Genomic DNA, 25,658 nt, shown 5'->3' on the forward strand with positions numbered 1-25,658 from the left:
TTCAGATTGCATCATTAATTGTTTTGGTCAAAAAGCAAGTACTGTCCAAACCCAGTCATAGATGTGTTCATAGATCCATTCCAAGATGTAGTTTAGTCATTTCTGGTTAAAATCGAGATCCCTTCCCTTTGTAACTCACTTATCCTCCGCCATTCCCAAGTCAAGGGTCGTATATACTGACCCAGCAGCATATCTTGAAAACTAGAGCCAATCAACAATTTTAAGCATTATTTTCATTCTCAGTGACCCAAAATTAGTAAAGTTGGACTACATTGAAGCATTTTGGCTGTAGACCAGTGTCATCTGGCGAATACGGTATTACCCGTGCGTGTAAGGCAGGTGGCAAATGAAAGGTGATTTGTGTTGATGATAGGGATGCTTTATTTGCTCTGCACGCGTGCTCGTTAACGAGGGTCAATTTCACCCGAGCAGTGGCTATTGTTCCGGTAATTAAAACGAACTGGCAGGACACCTTTGATGTACAACGCATTCTCTTTCACGACTCACGCGCGGCTGTTAATTCGTACAGTCATACAATCCCCGTCTCTTTCCATCCAGCCTCTCATTTGAATGATTGGCCTTGGGGAAAGGGCGTGTTTTTAAGATTGGGGCGCCACGATGGCGAGATGTTAACTACCTCGCCTGGTATACAGGAGGTTGTGGGTTCGATTCCTGACGCTGACGCCTGCTGCTGCTGTATATTTGGAGCGTGCGTGGATTTCTCGCTGAGTCCACCGGTTTTTCCCTCCACATTTATAAGCATGCGTTCCGGGTATTTGACTGCTATATATTTCCACACAAGCCAATTCGTTGAGATATCACTTATTAAAAAAAAGCTATATAGCTCAAACCTGGTAAAATGAAAAATAATTGAGTTTATTTCCAAAAAAATCACGGTTTTCTGAGCACAGGTCCAAGGAGCTCAATACGCCAAGTGGCCAGTAACAAACGGCACTCGTACACAGTGTTAAACTGACATGTAACGAGTTTACACGTTTCGTGATTGGAGCAATGAAGCAATAAGACCTTGAGGGAAAAAGGCGATGGAAGGGAATTCCAAAGTCAAGCAGTGGCGCGGGAGGAAGCAGAAATGGAGGAAGCAGAAATAATAAATGCGGTTTTATTTTTGCTCTGATTGAAATCAATTAAATACATCCATTCCATCCATACCTCGCCACGGCGGGTCGTGTTTGCGCCCATCAGTTATTGGAGTAAACGGCGGAGGGGGCCGTGACGCAGCGGTTAGCGCGCTAAACCATGAACACGGTTAAGAGAATTCGTTTCCTGCTCAACGGTGAACGTGAGAGGCGAGTGACATTTGAACCATGTATGTGGGCACATATCGGCAGTGGGCCAGTGTGGCGAAGCATGGTCAAACAACATCCCACACCCCATGAGATGGAATAGGGATGCCTTCATCCAGCAGTTGGAAGTGTTAAAGAGTGTAAATGTGTGCACAATAGAAATGTTCCCTCTTAATTACCGCTTGCATAACCTTTAATTTTCTCCATCGCATTCATTTGTGACGCAGGAAATGTGAGAAAAAGTAAAATGACATTCTGATAGGTGGAGTTCCCCTGCCCCCCCCCCCCCCCGACTTCGAAGATGAAATCAGCTCGTCCAGGTGCGAGGTAGACTTGTTTATTACATCGCAAGCGACAGCGGCTCTGGAAGGATTTCATCCAGCAGTGGATTATTATTACGGTTTGTCCAGGCAAGGTCGGAGTTTAGTGAATATCTTTTTTCAGAAGGCATCTTGAGTCGTTTTTTTTAATTTGCGAGTAATTGTTTTCATTTGGCAAATGAAGCCGGCACACGATAGCCAACTCTTGCGAATGACGGCACGGGGTATTTTCTGAAATACACCCGTAGTATTAATCAGGGCAGCCTTGAACCTCTTGCAACAATCGGTGATGATGTCCAAGCACAATCATAATCGTCATGACCATCATGGTATGGAGAGGCCCTTCATTCACAGGCCTAGAAGAGAACATGTAAGAGGTTTTAATTTACACCACGTGGTTGTAGTGAATGACAGTTACAAGCTACATTAAGGCATTGATCAACTCGTAAAAAGTAGTCCATTCATCAGTATAATTTGCTCATCAATCTGCACAACTATCACGAGACGAAGGATTTCCCGTATAGCCGAAATAGAACTTTTACGCTTAGGGGTATTTTGCTGTTATCGCACACCTATGAAGGCTGGCACGGCATACGAGGGGGTGGGTGGCCAGCACCACGCCGGGCCGCCTTTCTCCCGATTGCCAATTTTTACAAAACGCATCAGGTACTCATTTAAGGCAGAGTCGCACTAGGGGATGCCCAGGACCGGTTCAGATAATCGTTACTGGTGTTGGCCGTGAGCACCACCACTGATATCACAAAATGTCAATGAACGGAGTGTCATTGAAAATTTCATATGGCGTTTATTTAAACGAGTTTGAAATCACAAAAACATTAATTTTGACCATATTATTCAGCTAATTCGGCGTATTCACCTAATATATTTGCACAACCAGAGTTGAATTAAAATTGTCCAAACTTTATTGTACAACATAATAAAACGTCCATTATTAATACAGTATCATACATTTTTTTCCCCCCGAATGAAACATTTTACTTTAAACAGATGTCTGTAAACAGTCTCTAAGAATTGTTTAAATAACACAGCGCTTCAACAGGGGGTGCTACTGACGATGGCAGGGGATGGGGAAAGAATGTGTTGCATATTGCGCACAATTGACAAAGTTTGGAGGTATCCGGTCGGCTTATTTACACGCGGCTTTCAAAAAGAGGGTTGTGGGTGCAGTGCCAATGAAACCTCTCAATGTAAAAAAAAAAACATGAGCGTTAAAAAAAATTCCACCCTTTGGAAAATGATACACAGCCACAGCGAGAATCGTATTAAGAAACCTTTCCTTTTACACTTAGGGATAAAAAACACTGCCCCCCACCCCCAATGGTATTAATTCCGGGAGACACAAAACCAACAACCTCAGTAGCGTCTGTACGAGACCTGCTGACTGCGTGCCTTTGGACTGCATCGGACCTCTGCAGATGGAGAGGCTTGAGCCACGATGGCTTCTTTTAAAGCTTTCGTGACTGCAAGGATTCATCTTCTTTGGTTCTTTCGGTGAAGTCACGTAGAATGAGAATAAAATAATAAATTGATAAAATAAAATAACACAATAATATTCTCACGACGTTTCGGCCACAACACAAGCGGCCTTCATCAGGTGAAGGGACGAGACTGTCTGGTAGGACAGCGCTGGAGTGAAAAAGCCACGCTCAGATCACGACCTTTAAGCTGTGTGAGAGGAAACAAAGCGCCTTGACAAAGGAATTAGCATATAATTTATCATTGAAATGGCTGAGTGATTAGCTTGTGACTGGTCACAGAAATGGCTATGTTAAAGTTAAAGCATACACATCCGCAGAGGCACCCCTTGATAAAGGAATTAGCATAGAATTTAGCATTGAAATAGCTGAGTGATTAGCTTGTAACTGGTCACAGAAATAGCTATGTTAAAGTCAGAGCATACACATTCACCGAGGCACCTAGTACAAATCAAACAGGAGAATTTAGCATTGAAATAACTAGGCGAATTTAGCATTGAAATAACTGAGTGATTAGCTAGTGACTGATCACAGAAATGGCTATATTGAAGTCAAGGCCTACACATCTTGTTCACCAAAGTCCCAGTACCTGACACCATCGATATCATTGAAGACCTGGTTCATCAAGGACTGCATACTGATGTACCCCCCCTGGTGAGACATTGCTTAACCAACACATACTTCACCTGGAATGGAACTTTCTACAAACTGAGGGCACCCCAATGGGCTCCCCCCTATCTCCGGTTGTAGCCAACGTATTCATGGAAAAATTGAAACTGACGCCATCCAGACTGCCACTCTACGCCCAACCTTATGGAAGAGGTACGTGGATGACACCTTTGTCATCTGGCCACATGGCCAGCCTGCTCTAGACCAATTCCGCGACCACATAAATTCCATACACCCAGCCATCAGATTTACCATGGAGGTCGAAAAAGATGGCAAACTACCCTTTTTGGATGTGTTAATTAAAAGGAGACATGATGGTTCAATGAGCCACTCTGTCTACAGGAAAGCTACCCATACAGATGCTTACTTGAAACCGGATTCCCACCACCATCCATCCCAGAAGAACTCCCTCATCAAGACTCTATACCATAGAGCCCAATGCATTTCCGACCAGGAACACATTACCAGTGAACTCAAGCACGTACACCAGGCTCTCAGGGCTAATGGTTACTCTGACTACACAATCCGCAAAGCCATCACTCCAGTCATGAAGAAGGATCCTCTTGTGGAGCCACTCAAAACCATCACCTTACCCTACATTGCAGGGGTCACTATAAAGATCTCCAAAATCCTGAATAAACACAAGATCCAGGTCCGATTCAACACAGTACATAAAATCCGTGATTCAGTTCCATCTGTAAAAGATGCTGTTCCAGACATACAGTACCTGGGCGTTTACAAACTAAAGTGCCTCTGTGGTACTAGCTACATTGGAGAAACCAAACGACGTATCTCGGACCGCATCCGCGAACATAAAGCAGACTTGAAACACGGTAGAACGAACTCCTCTGCCGTGGCAGATCACTGTTATAATTCAGTGGGCTCACATGACATTGACTTCTCCAAGACGGAGGTTCTTTGCAAACCAACCGGCTACCATGAGAGATCCGTTCATGAGGCCATTCACATATACAAGCACAGAGACAATTTCAACCGAGAAGATGGATTCTGGCTCAGTAACCATTGGAAAGATGTTTTAAACCATTTCTGTTCTTAATTAATTGTATTTTACGATGACCTTCAGACCGCAGCTCTTTCGCCAGCATTGACTCTTAATACCTCTCACACCATGGTTAATGGTATGGTTTACAACATGGAGTATAACAGCGCCTCGCAGCTGTCTCTCTCCCCCTCCTCTGTTCCGACCATGGATGAACTCGTCCGTCTGAACGGGGCCTGTAGCTATCCGTGTTGCTAAAGTTAAGAGTAAGAATCCACCCATTTTTTCGCCATATAGCATTGTGATATATAACGACTTATTGTTGGTAGCTTAGCTGATTGGAGAATATATAGAGTTTATTGATAACATTAAGGTAATTTATATTTTAGTTTTTTATTGGTTCACTATATAGTATTCATTATATATTGTATTGTATACCCAGTTACTGTGAATAGCTCAGATGTGTAGGCCTTGACTTCAACATAGCCATGTCTGTGACCAGTCACTAGCTAATCACTCAGTTATTTCAATGCTAAATTCGCCTAGTTATTTCAATGCTAAATTCTCCTGTTTGATTTGTACTAGGTGCCTCGGTGAATGTGTATGCTCTGACTTTAACATAGCTATTTCTGTGACCAGTTACAAGCTAATCACTCAGCTATTTCAATGCTAAATTCTATGCTAATTCCTTTGTCAAGGGGTGCCTCTGCGGATGTGTATGCTTTAACTTTAACATAGCCATTTCTGTGACCAGTCACAAGCTAATCACTCAGCCATTTCAATGCTAAAATTATATGCTTATTCCTTTGTCAAGGCGCTTTGTTTCTTCTCACACAGCTTAAAGGTCGTGATCTGAGCGTGGCTTTTTCACTCCAGCGCTGTCATACCAGACAGTCTCGTCCCTTCACCTGATGAAGGCCGCTTGTGTTGTGGCCGAAAACGTCGTGAGAATATTATTGTTATTTTATTTTATCAATTTATTATTTTATTCTCATTCTACGTGACTTTACCGAAAGAACCAAAGAATATGTTTCTATAGTTTAGCCTTCTGATTTTATTCAGGTAACTCGTCATTATGTTAACGTTCATTCACGTTTTCTTCTTTTAATGTATTATTTTATAACTGCTGAGCATTTAAAATATCGGCTTTATCTGAGCTAGTGTGAAGTAGCCTTCAACATTGTGCTACGAAAGGCATTTCATTAATGAAGAATATCATTATCAATGCACACATCTGAAAACCAAACTTGACTGCAGCATTAATACTGCACAAATCTCACTTACGTTCAACTGGAAACCAAGCCTCACAGCGCCATAGTGAAACACTTCCATATTACGGAGTCAACACGCGTTCTGTATATTCACCGGTCTTCAATGCCAAAGTAAACATATTTTGGTGTTTACAATCCGCCCCCACCTCTACCAGCAACAAGACAAATGATCACCATTGAGAGTTGCAGTTTAATTCAGGAATCAAATCCTCTTGTATGTAGTGTTTACCATCCCATTTGTTATGATTGTGGGGTTGTCTTGTTTGTAGTTTTTCTTTGTTTTCCTACATATATAATGTGCATAACATTTGCCTACGTATAGAGTAGGCAAATGCAAGAGTGAGAATCGATTTTGATTAACCTACTTCATGTTGTTTGTCTATATGTATAATTTCATCCATCAAGACGCTGAATCGGCAAATTAAATGTTTTCTTCATTCCCGTAAAGTATTCTTATGCCACTCAAATATCAAACAACACAATACTGAGACGGTAACATTTACAGAAATGGAATCAACTTGCTGCAAGGTAATTGAATTGCTTCTACATCAATAAAAACATTACCACAAACTATTCAGCACATCCTAACTCTAAAAAAAATGGCTTTTCTCAACTACAATATAAGCTGACATGTAAAATAACAATTGAGACCTATTCATGGCTGTGCACTCACCAACACTGCATTTAAAACCACATCTTTGAATCTGGTAATTCTATAAACTTTCTTGCATGTGGTTAAGACTACTTTGTAAATTTTTTGCAAAACCGTTTTAGTCCAAAAACACACCGGGGGCAGGTCTCCAGTTGTCATATTGTGTACAGTATTTGCAAAAAGTCTCTTAAACATAAGACACTGCTTCAAAAATGTTGGAAATGTCTTGAAAAAAACACTCACATACCGAATGTTTTTAAAATCAACAAATTGTTATAAAATGTGTAAAAAAAACATCAGTTTTAAAATGTAATATAAATAGCAAAAAAAAAACACTATTAACATGACTGTCAAACTCAACAGAATGTTTGTAGTAATAAGCAGTTAATACTGCTAAGTGACATACTGTTGGCAATCCAACACCCAACACGCAACAAGCACATTCACGCTTGTGCACGTCTGTAGTGTGCTTACCAATACTACACTGTGTACTCTGAAAGGTTTTCCAAAGCGAAGAGCAGATGGCTGCATATTGCCACCTGTACGCTTACATTTGTACAACCTTCCTCACCGGCAAAACAAAAAAGTCGCGAGGGCACGGCGCTTCAGGGGAGTGAATTTCGACAGCGGCCATCGGTATGCACAATGGGCATAACCGGTGGTCGAAGGTGAAATGTAACAGCGCCTCACTGTAGGTGTTACCAGGTGCACTGCACACGTAACGCCGTTAGCAAGATTTCACAAACCCATGGCACTCTCGCCGTGCAGTCAAGCGCACGTCGTTTTGGTAATGTGTAAAGATAAAAAATAAAATTGCAATCCCCTGATTGTTAACTAACATTCACAAAACACACTTTTCTAATGCTTCAACACAAATAAGGAAACAGCATTTTACAATTTTTTCGTGTTAAATAAAAAAAAACTATACAACATAGCACCATCCTTGGAAGCTTTACAAAAGCCCAATGTATATATTTGGGGAAACCCGGCAATTAAAAGTTCCTTAATGTACATGACCCTTTGGCTGCTCACTTACATTGGAATGAAGAACACAAGTTTGTAATGCCACTTTCTTCTCGCTACATTTAAGTGGTCAGCCTCTTTCCTTGTAAGTGTACAAAGGATTTGCACAATAATTGAAATAATTATGAAAGACTAACCAAAGGTAAATTGAAAATGGAAACATCAAGCGGTCTACCCCGTTACAGCCCTTTACGCTTTTAATCGTCGTCGTCCAACACGAAGACCTCTATGACGTCGTCATCCGATGAGTCCAGCACGATAACTTCATCGTCTGCGGGATACTTCCTTGTTTGGACCATGCCACATTCAGCCTGCAAGGGGACAAGAATAACAGTTATCCGATATTATTAAAATACCACCACCGTCGTACTAATTCATTGGTTAAAGACCACATTGCAAAATTGCCCCCTTCTGGCACACCAATGCCCATTTACAGGCCAGTCCAGTGTACACCGTATGCCGAACAGGGACAGCTGCCACTGGGGTCCCCCTCTTGGCAAGAATGAAGCAGGGCATTGGAATGGTCCATGAAGAATCAAATGGAGCAAAAATTGAAAAGTGCACAAACCACGATGGAAAGCGACATGCTTGGATTTACAGTGAGACACAGAGCGAGAGGAAAACATTACATTGCGAACACGTTGAGGTTAAACACATATTCTTGGGTCTTTCGGTAAAGTCACATCGATAGGGTAAAAGAAAATAGCAAAACATAACAAAAAACTACGACCACAAAACCAACAAGGTAGTGCACTGTTTTTGAGTTGTACGCCTTTTGGCGTCATCTGGTCCGACACCTAGTGGAGACTAGGCTCTAAGAAAAGCCGTCTCGGGTGTGGACCAATCAATTTCAAGGACAGTGCGTATCATTATCAGTTGTCTCTTTTTGTTTGCATTTTGACTGCTTGTGTTGTGGTTACTGCAAACATGATCCCTTGTATAAAGGTGTCAGTTTTGGTGCCAGATAAAAGGGTAAAAACCTATTACTACTAAGGACTGAATGCTGATGTACCGGCCCTGGTGAGACTGCCTCACCAACACTCACTTCACCTGGAATGGAACATTCTACAAACAAGTTGAAGGTACCCCAATGGGTTCTCCCTCATCTCCAGTTTAAGCCAATGTTTTCATGGAAGAATTTGAGACAGATGCCATCCAGGTATCCACTCTACATCCGTCCTTGTGGAAGAGGTACGTAGATGACACGTTCGTCATCTGGCCACATGGCCTACCAGCTCTGAACCAATTCATCAACCACGTCAATTCCATACACCCAGCCATCAAATTCACTATGGAGGTGGAAAAGGATGGCAAGTTACCAGTCTTGGATGTTTTAATCGAAAAGAGACCAGATGGCTCAATGGGACACTGTCTACAAAAAAGCCACCCATACGGATGCCTATCTAAAACCTGACTCCCACCACCATTCATCCCAGAATAATTCCCTCATCAAAACTCTACACCATAGAGCTTGATGTATTTCCGACCGTCATCACCTAGCCAGTGAACTGGAACACGTACACCAAGCTCTCAAAATGAATGGCTATTCAGACCACACAATCCATAAAGTCATCACCACAACCGTTGGGAAAGAACCATCTGAGGACCCAATCAGAACCATCACCATGCCATACATAGCAGGGGTCACCAGAAAGATTTCCAAAAGCATGAACAAACACAAGATCCAGGTGCGATTTAACACAGTACATAAAATTCGTGATCTGATCCCATCTGTGAAGGATGTGATCTCTGACATGCAATACTCCGGCGTCTACAAACTAAGCTGTGTCTGCGGCAGTAGTTACATTAGGGAAACTAAGCAACATGTCTCGGACCGTGTTCATGAAGATAAGGCAGATCTGAAACACGGTAGGACCAATACCTTGGCCGTGGATGATCATTGTTTTAATGCGGTGGGCTCACACGAAATTGATTTCTCTAAGACGAAGGTACTTTGCAAACCCACTGGCTATCAACAAATATTTGTTCATGAAGCCATCCATATATAGACACAGACACAATTTCAACCGAGATGGGTACAAACTGAGCAATCATTGGAAGGACGTTATCAACCAGTTTAAGTCATAATTGGCTATGATGTTCCCATCCTACCACCATCCGATGTTAGTTGTGCTTTACGCCCATTTCAAACCTTGCGCTTTCACAGTCACTTCGCACGCCGACCCCTTGGTTACGGCTCTGCGATCTCTCATTAACATGCTAATCTCCCTTTAACATGCTAATTTTCACCTGGCAGCCCTGTGATTGGTGGAAAGCCAACCACCGTCGGGTTGCCTGCCCACCACTTACATTATCATTGGCTGCTGACATTTCGGCTACGCCCATTTCAAACCCCTTATAAACAGTTTGCATTGGAAGCTAAACCCCCTTTTCCTGAAGACGACCGCTTGTGTTGCGATTGAAACGTCGTAGTTTTTTGTAATTTTTTGCAATTTTCTTTGAACCTATCTACGTGACTTTACCGAAAGACCCAAGAATATGAATTCCTGCAGTCACGAAAGCTTTAAGTCAAGGTTAAACACATAATTCAACCATTAGGAAAAGTGGGCTTGTGCAAGACACAAGCCCATGAAGGCCAATGGTCAAGAATGTGCCCTCCATTCACCAACCCGCACTGACCACCGTGGTGACCGTACGATCAAATGCTGCCCATGAACCACAGCATGGGGAGGGTACCTAATCGAGCAGCAAGCTGGCAAAAAGAGGAGTACACGTACACATCATTATTGGTAAAGAAGATGTGCAAAGAGCAATTTCCCCTGCACTGTAAATCACAAACACGAGAATTGTGAATGTCTGCTAAAATAAGTCTGTTCATGTTGCTAATAAATCCACAGCAAGCTGTGAATTTATTGGATTGCGCGTAACTTGGTCTGCGAGTGTTTTGCAAGACGAGCAACATTTTTAAAATAAATATTAATTTGATAAACGAGCGAGGTCTTTCAATATGAGTAGTACGTATACGCTTTGTCTGCCGAGCGACACGTGATCACAACTGATATACGAGTGCTTTGATATACGAGTGCTTTGGATTACAAACACGTTTCCGGAACGAATTATGCTCCTCGCAATCCAAGGTTTTACTGTATCTTGCTTTCAAGAGAAATATATTAGACTCTTCCATGCTTTAAATAGAGCAGCGGGAGAGTTCATACTTTTTGCATCGCTGACAACAACAAAAAATGCCTTCGCTGGGTAATTGAACCTAATACCTCTGTAATAGGTTACCTGTGTTGACTTCTGTACTGTAGCAGTTCCTAAATACACAATGTGTCACATCAGTGGACACAACTCCTAGTCTTTACGCATCAACCAAACCACACGGGCGTGGTAGAAGTAGTTTTGATGTTGAATACATGTTTTATTATTTTAGCACTTTCTGCAATCACAGAAAACATTCTTTGTGTAAATCTTAATACACCGTGGAATGTCCCAAATATTTAACACCAACAATATATTTTTTGGGCTTGGTGTCATGAGCATTGAGACTTAAAGCCGTATATCGCGTGTTGCAATATCACATTGTTCTAAGCTCTTTTTTCTGGCTGCTTAAAAAACCAGGAAGGTGCAAATTGAAATGTAAAGATGTAAGGATCTAGACTTAATTTTAAGGAAGTCCCAACACAATTGTGTACAGCGCTGCCAAACTACATTTTTCACACCTCTCTCTGGCAATTTATATTTCTACGATTTGTAGTATTCACTGCTCAAATCTAAATTGTGGTGAAGGCACAGTGCACGTTTCTGTTGGCAAAAATACAAAGCTTTGTAGGCCTGTCAATATATTTCTCCCAACCCTTGAGAAGTATGTCAGCAGCTGCTTTTTGAAAGTTTCTGGTACCAAGTTTAAATATACTGCATCGTATTTACACAACAACTCGCTGGCCTTCGTCAATCCACTGCGCGATGAAAGGCTCTCCGCATGCTGGGTAAATCGAAGAGGTTTCTATGAGCATAGTTTCACCATGCTGGTCAGTCCACTTTGGGAATCAGATAATCACTTCGCCGTTGATGTTATTCGTAGCCAAGATGCAAATGCATCAGGTAGCTGTGTTCCTTGCGCAGTACGCTAGACCATTTCACCACCAATACATCCCTCCTGCATAGTGTAAGCATAATCAAATGATTTAATTGTTTCTAGGCCAACCACACGATTTAGTAAAGTGTCTCACATTTTTGCAGTTACCCAATACTTAAGGGCAATTAACTGACCAATTTTAAAGCAGTTTAAAGTATTACATCAATTAAAGCCAGGCCCTCCCGTAGCCAGACCTATGTTCTGTAATGCTAAACTAAGGTTCCACATTGACTGATGCCAAGTCATAACGTCCTCACAGTACCATAGTCCAAAGTGTGATGAAATTGGAACAACTCTTAACTCATACAAGCGTGAATGTCCCTTTCAGCCTTGTCACAGCTTACAATATGCATGTAAGAAATTCAATCACATGTTAATATATCTAAATGAGTAGTGAGCTAGGAAACTCGAGATATAGGAACCGGTGGAAAGTGTGCCAGATTGATAACGAATTGAGAGGTGCCCTGGTAAAAAAAGTATAGATGGTAGGAGTGAGTGCAGTTTAAGGTCATTCGGTAGCTATCTGTGGGGAGATACTCCAATAAAAAAGGAAACGTGAAATGTCATATGTTTTAAATGAAATCAGCTCGAGTTATATATATCTGTGTTGAACTCATTTCGCACCGTACGTAGCCGAGTGTGCTAATCGGAGGTGCGGGCGAAGAACAAAGGTATTTCGACCGTTAAGATGTAAAGCATCGCGTCTTCTTCACTCTGGAAGATGCAACGATTGCAAATACAGCCCCAACAGCTCCACCAGTTCCGCCATAAGCTAGAAGCAAGCATCCTCAATATCGAAAACTGAAAACATCATCTTGAACGTTTCGCAAAGCTTGAGATGGCAGCGCAATTGACGATTTAAAAACTCAACTACCTGCCGCACTACAGCAGATTAATGGTGAATGCACACGTAATGCACACGTAATGCACACGTAATGCCCTTTTTGCAAATACACCGCCGAACAATGGCCTCCCTCCTCAACATGTTGGGTGTGGGGAGCATTGAACTGAGAGTTAAAAAAAGTGTAGCTGAACTGTTCTTCTTGCATAGACATGTTGCCCAACTCCTAACACGAACCCACATAATGATACGTAATTATATAATGACTCATCGCTGAAATACGTTCCTCCAAGTACAAATCAATTCTTGCTTTCACGTTCCATGCATGAAGTCATACATGTGAGAACCAATTAAATATAATTTATGCAAACATTACCTTTACGACAATGGAAATAACGAGAGAGAATGAGGGCTCAATGTGACAGACAATGCAAATGAGACGGCACAATCAAGATATAAAATTGTGACCCTGAATCGTGACGAACGATAAAAAATTATAGGGAGGGGACAGAATTGTTACACGGTCAGCATAAACTGTGTTAATCAGCAAGTCTGCATTCTTAGATGTATTTGTGTCACCTACATTTGTAAGAGGGCAGCCTGAATGATACCGACAAGCAGGAAGGATACTTACACTGCCACCGCTGTTCTCCGAGGCCAAATCGCCGCTTGCTGTATCGCCTACCACCACCTCTGTGATCTCGTCTTCTATTTCCGCCCATCTCCTGCAGTGACATCACAGAAAATAATGTTCATGTTACAATGTTGCTCTACATTTGAGAGTTTTATGCGCTCAAGGGGAATACTTTGTTCAGCGAATAAATTTGCGTAGGAAAATTTCCATGACGTTTTAAATGAGCCACTCGCACCTTGGCACAATTTTCAAAACACATCAACCGTAGCGATCTGCCCCATCGTTGGTGATTAAGACGTCGGTATATTTTCACAAAAAATAATATGGAAAAGGAACTTTTGCCAACATGCAAATTGAGCCCTTGATTCATATTAAAAAGAATAAAGGTGTACTTTTCTCAAAGTGGACCAATTTATGAAACTGCACAATGAGCAACTGTATGTTGATTGTCATAAACATTTTTCGTGCCAGAAATGTGAACTCTGACCTCTCTAAATCTGCATCATCGACTTGATCTGGTGACGAGGGTGACGTTGATGCCTCGGCCGCATTACGACCACCGCCGGCAGTGGTGCGCTGTTGTTTCGACGGTGCACGTGGAGCCACTGATGGAAGCAGGTCAGGGCTGGATCTGGGCGGAGGTGGTGTGGTGTCTACCACAGTCCACCGTTCTGATTCCCCAGACAGCTTCCTTTGTAACTTCAGAAGAACTGGCTCCGTTTCTGGAAGACACATACCCCCATGTCAACACCGAACATTTAAACAGACACATATGGATGTGTCTAAGCCAGGGTTTGCCAACCTGCAATCTTTGTGACCCACCAATTCTGTCTTTTCAATTCACCAATATTTTCCAATCAAATACAAGTAATAAAAAGCCTTCATTATTTGAAGGGAAAATACAAAGAGGGGAGTAGAGAGATGAGGGCGAGAGAAAAAGTTGGATTGAGTCCATGGATTGCGAGCCTGTGGAGGGATCTATGTATCGAGGTGCTATCGTTCCATTTATGAGTGGGAGTGAGAAATCTGGTAATATGTCCTCATGCCATAGAATCTTATTCCATAAGTTTAAAAACACCCAATTAAACTCCAACTTTAGAGATTATGCAACTCCGCCAACCTGTCTATATGCGCCGACTTTAAAAGGTTTGATTTTGATGGTAATCATTTAGTTTCTAAGGCCGAGGAGGAAACAAACAATGAGATAGAAGTGGCGAATGTACCGGATGTTCGCTTGTGTTCCACTGGCCGTGATGCAGCCGACGGAGCGACAGCCTATATTCAAGAGAAGAAAAAATGTGTGGTATTAAAACACTATTTTCATGATTTTAAATTAACAGTGAACACCAATATCCTTCCAAGTTTAATGTTCCAAAAAAAGCACTCCAATCCTATTTTGTACCTGGTGTACCATGTCATTATCATAAACAATATCTGCACACTGAAATATATATTCCAGTGCACTTTATAATGTTGAACAGAATAACATTTTGCGATGAAAGAATTAAGCGTTCATATTTTATCTACAAATTGCAATGCTAAATTGACAACCGAGCGGACTAAAAATTGACGTAAGATTTTCTGACAAAACACCAATTACCAAAACACAAATGCTCGGTCAATTCGTCTTATGATGAACATTTGAGAAATGCTACCATAGGTCTCCAATTAAATGTTGGTCAATTAAGTGCCACTTATTAGTGAAAACATTTATGGAAAGTCAACAAGTTGAAACATTTACAAACATAAATGATATTTTACACAAACATGTTTTGAAATATTATTCATATTGTCAAATGTGTTTAGGATGCAATGAATACACTTTAAGTCAAATTGGCTACATGTGATGATGATATCCAATTGTGGAAAACAAAATACTTTTCGATAGGTGTTGAATAGAAACAATTTAGCTTTGTAAAACAATGACTCAATGTATATGAACAGATTTTGATTCGTATGAGCTAATTTTCTGTATATATTTTTTTTACTTTTCCTACATTTTAACCCAATTGTGTTATCTCGCATCACGTTGGGACGAACAAAATCAATTAGGATCTCACGTAAAAGTGACATTTTTCATGTTAGAAAAACGGCCCACGGAAGTGGATATCACAAAGCTACCTTCAAGTGACCTCTGGTTCACAAAGAAGGAGACACAGCTTTCCCATCTACTCTGCCACTGAGAGCAATGTCCGCTGCATTTCAATTCCAACTGATATTTTTAAGTTCTCTGTGTTGGAATGAAGCAGAATCAAGTTCAGAACCAAATTTTTTTTATAGCTCTTTTTTTGTGCCAATATTGGTGATCTCCCTGAGACCAACAACTTATGAGGCAGCAAGAAGGTGCCCGGATTCAAATCCAGGATCTTTGGCAATGCCAGTTTACAACGTCACTTCTTCAATGGACACCCCAAGCGAGTGTTCAAGAGCAGAGATCAAACACAACACACCTGTGTGGGGGTAGACTCTGGCCGCACAACAGAGTTAGTAGAAAACTGATAGATTTTCATTTTGTAGTCGACGGGGCCGGCATCATCCCGAGTCCCTTCTTTGCACCGCTGGATGTTGACGAGAAATCCAGCGACGAGGAAGACGCCCGAGCCCCGGGCCTCGCTCACGTGGCGCGAGATGTAGCTGTACACAGTGGAGCGCTGGCTGCTCCAGTCACAGTGGCTTTGCAAGTGCACCACCATGCTCTTGCGGGAGCACGCCGGTGTCTCTTTCTGCAACTGGTTGCAAGAGTTGGCAGGGGTGGGGATAGGATAAACAATGTGGGGCTAGCTCAAAGATTCAACATTCGGTTCAAAACAATGGCAAGGAACCAAAGCAGTAATGTCCAAAAATTAGACGGCACAATGAAAATAGATCCCTTGACTTTGAGGAAATTGGCTACATTATAAATGCACTGACCAATTGGCTAAATAGCAGCTTAAAAGATGTACAGGAAAGGCTGCTCAATTCATGAGCCACCACAAAATTAGTTGTAGCTCATGGTTCCAGGTTGTGCAAGCGACAAGCTGTCATTGATTTCCCAGTCCTCGGCGATACATGCAGGTGAATTGAGTAACTGGAATGAGATGGCGGTGGCTTCATCAGAACTGTCTCAAATAGCCAGGTGCATGCAGTCCATGTAGCATCCCAGGTTAATGGTCCTGGTGTTTACCCAGCACTGGAGCATTATCAAACAGAACTCGTGTACTTCAATGACAAACTAAACATAATACAATATTTACAGCTGTTTCTTCATCCACAGGTGGCTGAAGTCCTCCCCATGCTGCGTCGGTGAAGGGAAGTATTTGCTTCACCATGCCAATCAGTGCAGGTTGGTGAACCACCATTGATGTTCGCCGTGGCCAGGAATCATGCCACCACTCCATCCAATTATCAATTCATCCATCCATAAACATCACTTGAAATTGTAAAATCCCATGTGAGGTGTACCCTTATCACAGTACAATTATAAATCCGCAACTCTTATTAGCCTAGGTCATGGGTTTGGAACCAAAATAACAAGGACTTTTTATTCAAATTTGATTTAAAAAAATCAATATTTCAAGAGCCACAATTAATGTGAATACAAGGGTGGTCCTGAATAAATTCACAAAGCAATCCTTAAAGAGCCACATGCGGCTCTGGAGACACAGGTTGCCGACCCCTGGCTTAGGTTATCATGAGCTGCCGTGAGAGCTATATCGTTGGCTATATTAATGTATACAAATTCATGGCATGGCCCTACCTTCCTGCGGCAAGCGCGTGTGATGGAAATGGCCACTTGGGACACTCCTGGCTCGGCACTGATGGCGTTCGCTTTGACCGCCCCCCCATGTTCATCGTCACTCGCTTTCAGAGCAGCCACTGGTTTGATGCACTGTTTCTTCTTGATCGCCCGTAAGCGTAGGCTGCGTCTTGTCGAGGCTGCGGATCTCGCATTCCTCCTCCCTGAAACAGCAACAAGTGTAACTCAAAGTAAACAGCTGCTTGCACTTTAACACTCTGATAAAGCGTAATGGCCATCTACGAGTGCCTCCTTGCATTTTTTTTGTCCAATTCCTCATCAGACATCGCTTAAGAAAACAATGTAAGTGCAAACATAACACATGATTAACAAGAGTTATATTTCCCACCAATAGAAGCATGAAGTACTGCTTATCGCCTGTTTGAAGCCCTCAGCCAGTTTTGGAAATTCCACATTTCTATGACAGGTTGAGTCTATCAACAAGAAAACTTCTGGAGACTTTCCAAAAACTGAGGGACAAGTAGCTTACTGCCCCACTGTAAGTAATAAAGGTTACAGGAATCAACCAATCAAAGACTAATAACGCACTGCCTTCTTCATATTCAACAAAAAGCTGTAACGGAAGCGCAGCTGCAGTGGCGAAGAGAATATTTTTTCTCACCTGCGACTGACGAGCCAGACATTTGCTTTCTCCGCCTGTCTTCCCGTTTAACGTTTGCAAGACGTCTGCGGTTGCACTTGGTATATCGACGAAATTCTATGCTGGAATCTTCAGAATCTGTGCCATATAAAGTAGGAAAAGGGTTATTTCTAGTCTCCACTCTTAAATTGGTCCAGTGCCACAATCCAAACACAGCACCACTCCACGATTTATCAATAAAATAGTACAGCATAAAGTTTTCTCGCGGCTGTGCTTCATAGTCCTCTGATGTATTTCTGGGTTTTACCACGTCCCATGCGGCATGATGTCTGTTGCTTTGTTCCACGTGCTGGAACCTTCAGGAAACGAATGTCAAAAATCACACCAACCAATATAGCAAAACTCAATAATTAACAGTAAAACCTTGGATTGCGCGTAACTTGGTCTGCGAGTGTTTTGCAAGACGAGCAAAATTTTTTAATAAACATTAATTTGATAAACGAGCGAGGTCTTGCAGTACGAGTAGTACGTATACGCTTTGTCTGCCGAGCGTCACGTGATCACAACTGATATACGAGTGCTTTGATATACGAGTGCTTTGGATTACAAACACGTTTCCGGAACGAATTATGCTCGCAATCCAATGTTTTACTGTACATTGAAAAGTTGTAAATATGCCTTGCGTGGTCAAAATGGTTAGAAACTCTTAACCATTTTGGTTAGAGTCGCTTGATGAAATTTAGTACGCTTTAAGAAATATCTTTCATGTTACATCAGCACATCCTCAATAGAGATGTGAAAAACAAAATCCATTCGCCACCACATTTCACGATAAGTGCCTTGCGGACAAGACCCACCTTTTCCATTAAATCCAATGCCAACGTCAGAATCCGAGTCAAGGAAGTCGTCATCTTCCTTCTCGTAACACACATCATTGTCCATATCTTCTCCGCTCGCTTCCGCCTCCGTGCTGCTGTCCACCAAGCCTGGACGTCTCATAAGCACCCTCCGCTTACGTCTGCTGCACACATCACTCACGAGGCTCCGGGGCTTCGAGTTCAAATCTGACTTTTCCACCTTCACTTCTGGAACCAGCAGAGCCTTTTGGTACTCCCTTGTCATGATGCGCCTTTGCATTTTACGGAACGGAAACGTCCCGGCATTGAGTATCTGCCAAAAAATGAAAGCACATATTTTAAGTAAATACATTGAAGAAAAAAACTAAAATTATACACTAAGATGCTTCAAACAGACATTCGAAAGGATGTCTAATTTACATTAAATATCTGCACTAACCGCATGCTATGAAACCACGAATATAACAGTAACATACCATCTGTGTGGTGAGCGCAGAACTTGCGATCATGGCCCTTGTCTTGGTGATGGCGGTCTTGGGAAGGCCAGCGTCTAGCGACCTCTGTTCCAACCACTCCATGGTGCAATCGCTCTCCTTGATGGCTTCGGCGCACGTCCACGTAATGTAGTTCTGCCCAAGACAAGCCGTGTTCCTGTACACAGTCCGCCCAATCTTCTCGAGAGCCAGTATCGGCCCAGGGAAGCTCGGTACCAAATTGTCACATTTCTGCCGCACGGGCACATCCCAGGCCTCCACAGTACAGATCTTCTCCCGTTTCGGCGTCGCACCGAGCCCAGCTTTAACCTTGCTGTTCGACGTGTTGACATCTGCACTGGCATTCTGGCGATCACAAGATGTTCTGGCTGTAGGCGAGATCCAAGCTTGAGGCGCAGTTTCAGCCTCCGCATTAATGCTGTCCACAGCTAAGCGTTTTGCACAGTGCCTGTCACGTTCTTCAGTGTTACTTTGTTTAGGGCAACCCGGGAACGTGTGCGAAGGTGTGCCTGGACTCGCCAACTGTGCGGTGACTGATCTGCTCGCCTCGGTCTCCACGAGCTGCTGCCTGAGTCGACGCTGCCTCTGCTGAACATACTCGAACCGCCGAATGTAGCTGTGACCCGCTTTGTGTGGCAGCCTGAATGGGACGGTGGCCACTGTGGCCTCGAGCGAGCGGAGGGGGGGAGGCTCCACACAAATGTCAGAGCACTCCACCTCCAGGTACTGATCCAGTTGCTCGCTCAGAAACACGGACCTGTTCTCAGGCTTGAGGCTGGGGGTTTTGAGTGGGGCAGCAGTAATCTCTGGAGTCAGGCTTCTGGGAGTCATTGCTTCGCCTAAAAAGGAAGAAAAAAACATGCGTATGAATAGATTCTGTAAAGGTTTCCAACATGCATCACACAATTATATTATGTGTGTATTTATGTTGAATTTCTTTCGTACCTTACATAGCCAAGTGTGCGAATCGGAAGTGTGGGGGAAGGACAACAAACTAAACACACCAAGGCAAATAATTTCAGTGCTGGATTTCAGTGAGCCTGTGAGCCACCCTTTGATCAATTTGTTAAACCCTGAATCGCAACAAAAATTTACATTGCAGTTTCGTTCGTATTGGATCACCGTTAGAGTTATCATGCCCCTACGTTGCAGCCAAATGGACAGACAAATGAGAATTAAGGTATTTTTGCTTTAAACCTTAGTTGTAAAATGTAAAAAATGCACACTCATTCATGTATTTTCTCAACTGCAAGGTCAAGCTGCAATACATTATACTAAAACTAATAGCTGCGTGCACTGAGCTCCATGAACTTTAAAAAAGACTGTCAAATCAGATATTGTGCTTTAAATAAATCTAATTTCTGAGAGCACAAATGATTATATGAATTAGGCATGAATATTCAATGATCCTTCACATTGACAAGTCAATGAATCGTCTCAATTCAGGGTTATATTTCAAATAACTCTCTTTTTAACAGTGGCGAATACAGCAGCTGGTATTTGTTGCAGGGGTGAACCCGTTATACTCAATATTTTTACTTGTACACGCGCACAGTAGTTTTGTTAATACACACGGCACCCAATGCCATGCAGATCCTGGGCGTTATGTCCGTACTTAACCGCGGGAGCATAGTGCGTTACATTCGATTTTTCTGCACAGACACAACATCTATGATTTGCAGCACATAACATTCTTATACACATGATCTGACCTATGTAAGCTTAAGGATTTAAGTTAGATGCCATGTTAGACGTCTAATTTACATTGTGAGAAGTTATTACTTACTGGTGTCCTGCAGCTTAAAGTCGGAATGTGGAGGCGATGAGTGGGATGCCTCTTTGCAGCGCAGTGCATTTGAACCCATTCTCCTTCCAGCAAACTGCCTCCATCCCTTCTTCTTGTGTATGACTGGCGGAAATGTGGCGTCTTTTAAAACAAACATTTCAGAGTTAATAAAAGTATAGCTACCATGCACATCTAGTATAATCTAATAGTCATGCGATTAACAATTCTATAAAAGCTGAATGGGTGTATCTACATTATTTCCCGTGGTGTAATAATAATAGCTCCGTTTTTAATACTAATAACATTTAAAATTGTATTTTTAAATGCATGTCAGCCATCAACATTTTACAAAATTGTAAACTGTTCAATGTCCTTCATGCCACACTCGTTATACAAACCTGAGAAACCTGTGAGCTTCGCCTTTATGGATTCATCAGTATACTCATCATGTGGGGGACTCATTTTCCGTGGTAACCGCATTTCTGAGGACAGGATTTCCTAGATAAGTGGAAAAAAGCAAAGCACCAACATCATAAAATGCGTTAATTATACAGTGCCAAATAGAGAAATCTGCACAAACTACACTCGTAGCAAGTGATCAAATATAGCAAGAACTATTTTGTTTAAACTTAATACATTTAATTTTTACTTATCTTGGTCAGTCGCAACAAGCCATGTGTTCATCATAATTTCTTGTAACCAACATATGTGATGACAACAAAGCAATTACCTTAATTGGTTCATGTACAGTTTTTGGTGCGTGATGAAGTTTGCTACTTAAAACATTATGTTTGCCATCATTGCACCCATCACCACTGAGTTTTTTGGAGATGTTCAAACGTGCTTCTGCTTCAAGTTTTGCCAGTAGGTTATAAATAAAATGTTCTTGTTTCCCCATGGGGCTACAGTCACTGTCGCTCTGTAATGCAGAAAGAGCAGTTTCAAGCAAGCATTTTTCCTTCGAGATTCCTCTTTGATGCTCTACAGAATCACTATGTGTGCCATCTTCTGACATGCCAGCAGTATTTGTTCTTGAGTTATCAGATCCACCTGCTGTTCTTTCGCTGTCCAATAGCGAGCTTGGTCTTGTCGCACAGGCACCAGTTACCTCATTAAAGATGTCCCAGAACCCACGTGTAGATCTGCAATACCTCTGGGCAGGTTCTTCTACAGGCAAAGCACCAGCTTTCAAGGGATTCTTTACTTCGCAATTATCTATGATGCCCGCCATAGTTTGATAAACTGTGTTTGAAAGCAAATTTTCTGTGTTTCTGGCTTCAGCAAGATGCCGCTCTGCCAGCTTTTTCAGGGACATCGACGCAGACCCCGACTTCTCCAAAAACATTCCATCCACCTCCAAATACGCACCACTCTTCCCCTTGGGTTCCTTTGTCGTGCTCACGGCAGTGTGACCAAACAGACAGTTAGAGACAACATTAGTACCACTATCGCCACTGTTGCACAGCTCTACCATGGGCTCGTGACGCGCGCTGCCCCCGCGTTGCCCGGCGAAGTGGAAGTCATCGTCCTCCATGGCTGGCGTGTGGCTGGGCGTTAGGAGGGTCTCCATTCCATTACCATTGTGTCCGCCGACAAACAGCGCCAAAGTTGCTCACGGCTAAACTTTCTGGAAAACAGAAAGCAAATGGACAATATTGTTAAGCCCGGCTCAGATCAGAAGAAACATGAAGAAGACAATTTAAACTGTGGCGATTCTGTAGAAAAAAATACATGCTGCGGTAAAATCATAACTGGTTTAATGCCTTACAGGGCATAGTAATAGGCGCACCATATCAAATATTGTAAAAATTGGGGCAGGAATTAGGGCACCTATTGACTGCAATCCAATTTTTCCAAGCAGCAGTATTTCGCACGTGATGGTCGGCAAAGAACAGTAAAGCAAATGGGTGATAACTTATACAAGCGGATCTCGGTTCTGTCTCCACATACAAATATATGATTTAGTCATCAGTCCATTGGCTTTCGAGACCAATATTACGACGCTGAATTTGTTTATTTAAGCAAACTCGAGCTTGCTAATCTATCTCTGCCCAATGTTTAGTTTTTCCCACATGTGCATCGTCGGAAGGTGCCCTCGTGTTCACCACATTCCAAATGTAAATTTGGAAATGTGTCGACAACCTTAATGCAAGGACCCTTACTGAGTGTTTAAACTCATTTAGGCATTCTCGATAAATATTGACATATTCGTTCCAGGATAACATTTACGAATTGTAAACACAAAATGGTCTCATAAAACATTATCTTTCATATCTGTTAACTCCACTACCACTCAAAAATGCAGTCCTATAAACGAAACGTAAGAGTTAAACACAAAACACATTCCCGAGTTCCGTATTTTAAAGATGCACGTGTTTACGTTTTTAAATCTTACGGTTTTATTTGCGCTCTGGTACCCTATAGAGCTGCTCTTCGAAACGTAATTATCATTTCCAGTGAAATTTTGAATAAGGCATTTTAGCAAAAAAAATGTTTCACTGGTTTGTCAGAGCAATAGAATGTAAGACGTATAAGTCCCATTTTTAAACGTATTCAACCGGTCACCATTGCAGGAGATAAATCGTCTCAACGAGCTCCCATATGGTTTTAATTTAAGTTCACGCAACAAAAGCGCGGCTACACACTGCCAAGAATGAAAGCGTCTTCCCTCGCATCACCTTATTGCGGTAAATAACCGATCAAAATAAGACGATATTGTATCACGGGGCTGTGATAAGATAACCAAACCTAGGAAGAAAATGCTAATTCAGCCCCCATCGTGGAGACAAAAGGCTCAACCATCACGGCAAAAAAAAACTAACTCAATTAATCACTCTCACACACACCACATTCACAATACAAAATACACACACACGAATACTTTACCGTTGATCTGTTAAGATATCTCTTTACAGGGTTACGGCGACGGGACATTAACCAGGGGTTACCGTGCCACAAAGGGCAGCGGCGGGCCCTCGGGGTCAACGAAGACCGAAACGCGACCTAGGCCGCAGGCTTTTACCAGTCTCGCCTGAAACCCCAGGCGGGAGATGTGCCGCTCAGACCGGGCCGAACCGCCGCGACGCACCAGCTACCTGAATGCTCGGGGTTTACGGAAAAAATAAACACCTTTGTAATTTTTGTTTTTTTTTACAATTAACGTTTCTGTTGTTGTGCCACCTGAGCTTTGTCCGGGTCAGAAATAAATAACGCCTGATGGTGATAGTAATGTAATGCGGTTAATAATTAAGCATGCAGCCACAGCGGAAACGCTGGGGGTGCTGACGTCAGCAAATTACCGCGGGCCGTGACGTCACCACAACACCCGGGGTCACTCGAATCACAGATGACCGATCGGGATCAATATTACAAATTAATCGATTTTTTAAAAACAATTACGATTGTTGAATCTCACGAATAGTGGCCGTGCTTGGCATAAGCAAACCGAGAAAAAGATTAAATCCCCAATCATATGAAACGGTTCTAGGATTTATTAAAAAAATGTAATACGTCAAATGCTATCTCAAATTTAGGTCTCAATAAATATTGCAACGTAAAGAGCCAATTTATGCATCTCTTCCATATGTTGTCTTTACTCACAATTTAAATGATCATACTACATATCTCGTGTCTGTACCTCGTTTGTCTTCTCACTGGGATTGTATGAATTGAAAATGGTGAACAAAATAAATAATATTTAGAATCCCCAATGAACTGGCACGTCGTGGGTTCGATCTAAACCCTGACGCCTGCTGTATATTTGGAGTTTGCGTGTCTCTCTCCCCGTAGTCCCGTGGATTTTTCTCCAGGTCCTCCGGTTTTTCCCTCCACATTTAGAATCAACATACGTTTAGAGTATCTCAGCTGCTATAAATTTCTAAGTGAAAAGCCGCTTCGTCGCTTCTGAATAGGAGCTTACATAGCTCAGTGAGCCTTACCTGGTCCAATAAAAAAAACCCCACTTTAAATAGATCATCGGCACGGCTTGCAGCAACGGGACATGCGCAGCAACAGCTTGACAGCATTCAGTCAGGGATGGAAGTGAGTTTTTGTGGAACTGAAGGACCACTCATTAAACCTTTAACCAGGAGTGCGTGACAGCTGGAGGGTGAGATGCGCCGCATGCGAACGGCAGTGATAGGAGGGTCTCGACAAAGCAGCGAAATGGGGGGCGGGGGGGGCGGTGGGCTACGAGGTCCTGCTTTGTGTGCGGACAAGTCCCGGGCACTTTGCCCGTAAATGTCGACGGGTGTCCCATGTGTCCCCTGGTGGACCAACGTCAATCGCACGCCACCCTCGGCGGATTGGGCCAACCAACGCGGGTGCTTGCAGGGCATGAATACTTGTTGTCTTCAGCCTTCTCCCAGAGGCCGTTCTTGCCCTTGTCTCACGACCGCTTTATTTTACTCTCACTCTCCTCTCCATTCCCGGCCAAATCGATGTTTTTGGTTTTTAACCAAATCCCCTTTTTTCGCGCCGTTCTTTAATGATTTTACTGCGGGTGACATCTTACAACTGAACCTTAACATACCCCTCCTCCCCCCGTACAATCTCTACAACAAAACGGGATTTTAATAGATTCTCTATAATATCAATGTGTTGTTTTGGAGCTATTAGTATGGGTAAAATCATACACTGTATAAGCAGGGATCAGAATGGCTTGATAGAACATGAGTAATATGTGAGTTACGATGTTTCATATTCATAAAATTGGGTGAAATCTTAAGAGTGGACACAACCACTCATAAGCCGATTGCAACCGACAATAATGAATAACCTTACACAATTAATTCCACGTATGAATTATTAACATTGCCAATTGATACACTGTCAACA

At 42.5% G+C, this 25,658-nt stretch overlaps 1 protein-coding gene across 4 annotated transcripts; it reads right to left on the reverse strand.

Annotated features, from left to right (window-relative positions):
• Window positions 1-2,529: 2,529 nt before the first annotated feature.
• Window positions 2,530-24,136, reverse strand: LOC116943598 (uncharacterized). Of its 4 annotated transcripts, none has more exons than XM_032956578.2 (13): window positions 23,845-24,136; window positions 21,553-22,449; window positions 21,221-21,320; window positions 20,823-20,963; window positions 19,019-19,875; window positions 18,543-18,855; window positions 17,707-17,823; window positions 17,046-17,248; window positions 15,760-16,038; window positions 14,533-14,584; window positions 13,797-14,031; window positions 13,310-13,400; window positions 2,530-8,046 (listed from the first exon to the last, which is right to left on the reverse strand). In XM_032956578.2, the coding sequence occupies exons 2-13, from the start codon at window positions 22,390-22,392 to the stop codon at window positions 7,933-7,935; spliced, it is 3,342 nt and encodes a 1,113-aa protein (XP_032812469.2). In that variant the 5' UTR covers window positions 22,393-22,449; window positions 23,845-24,136; the 3' UTR covers window positions 2,530-7,932. The 4 variants fall into 4 exon arrangements, with proteins under 4 accessions (XP_032812469.2, XP_032812470.2, XP_032812468.2 ...); XM_032956579.2 differs by having other exon boundaries at window positions 22,294-22,449; window positions 23,709-24,136; XM_032956577.2 differs by having other exon boundaries at window positions 23,709-24,136.
• Window positions 24,137-25,658: the final 1,522 nt, after the last annotated feature.

The sequence above is a fragment of the Petromyzon marinus genome, chromosome 18 (genome assembly GCF_048934315.1).
Source record: "Petromyzon marinus isolate PM22_M1 ecotype Great Lakes invasive population chromosome 18, UKy_Petmar_22M1.pri1.0, whole genome shotgun sequence".
Classification (NCBI taxonomy): domain Eukaryota; kingdom Metazoa; phylum Chordata; class Hyperoartia; order Petromyzontiformes; family Petromyzontidae; genus Petromyzon; species Petromyzon marinus.

Bases quoted from the DNA above. Each gene is read 5' to 3' on its own strand.
- LOC116943598 (XM_032956578.2), bottom strand. From the start codon at position 22,392: ATGGAGACCCTCCTAACGCCCAGCCACACGCCAGCCATGGAGGACGAT. The intron at 21,321-21,552 runs GTAATTGCTTTG...CCACTTATCTAG, and splicing joins CTGTACATGAACCAATTAAG to GAAATCCTGTCCTCAGAAAT. The intron at 13,401-13,796 runs GTCAGAGTTCAC...ATGTCACTGCAG, and splicing joins GATGATGCAGATTTAGAGAG to GAGATGGGCGGAAATAGAAG.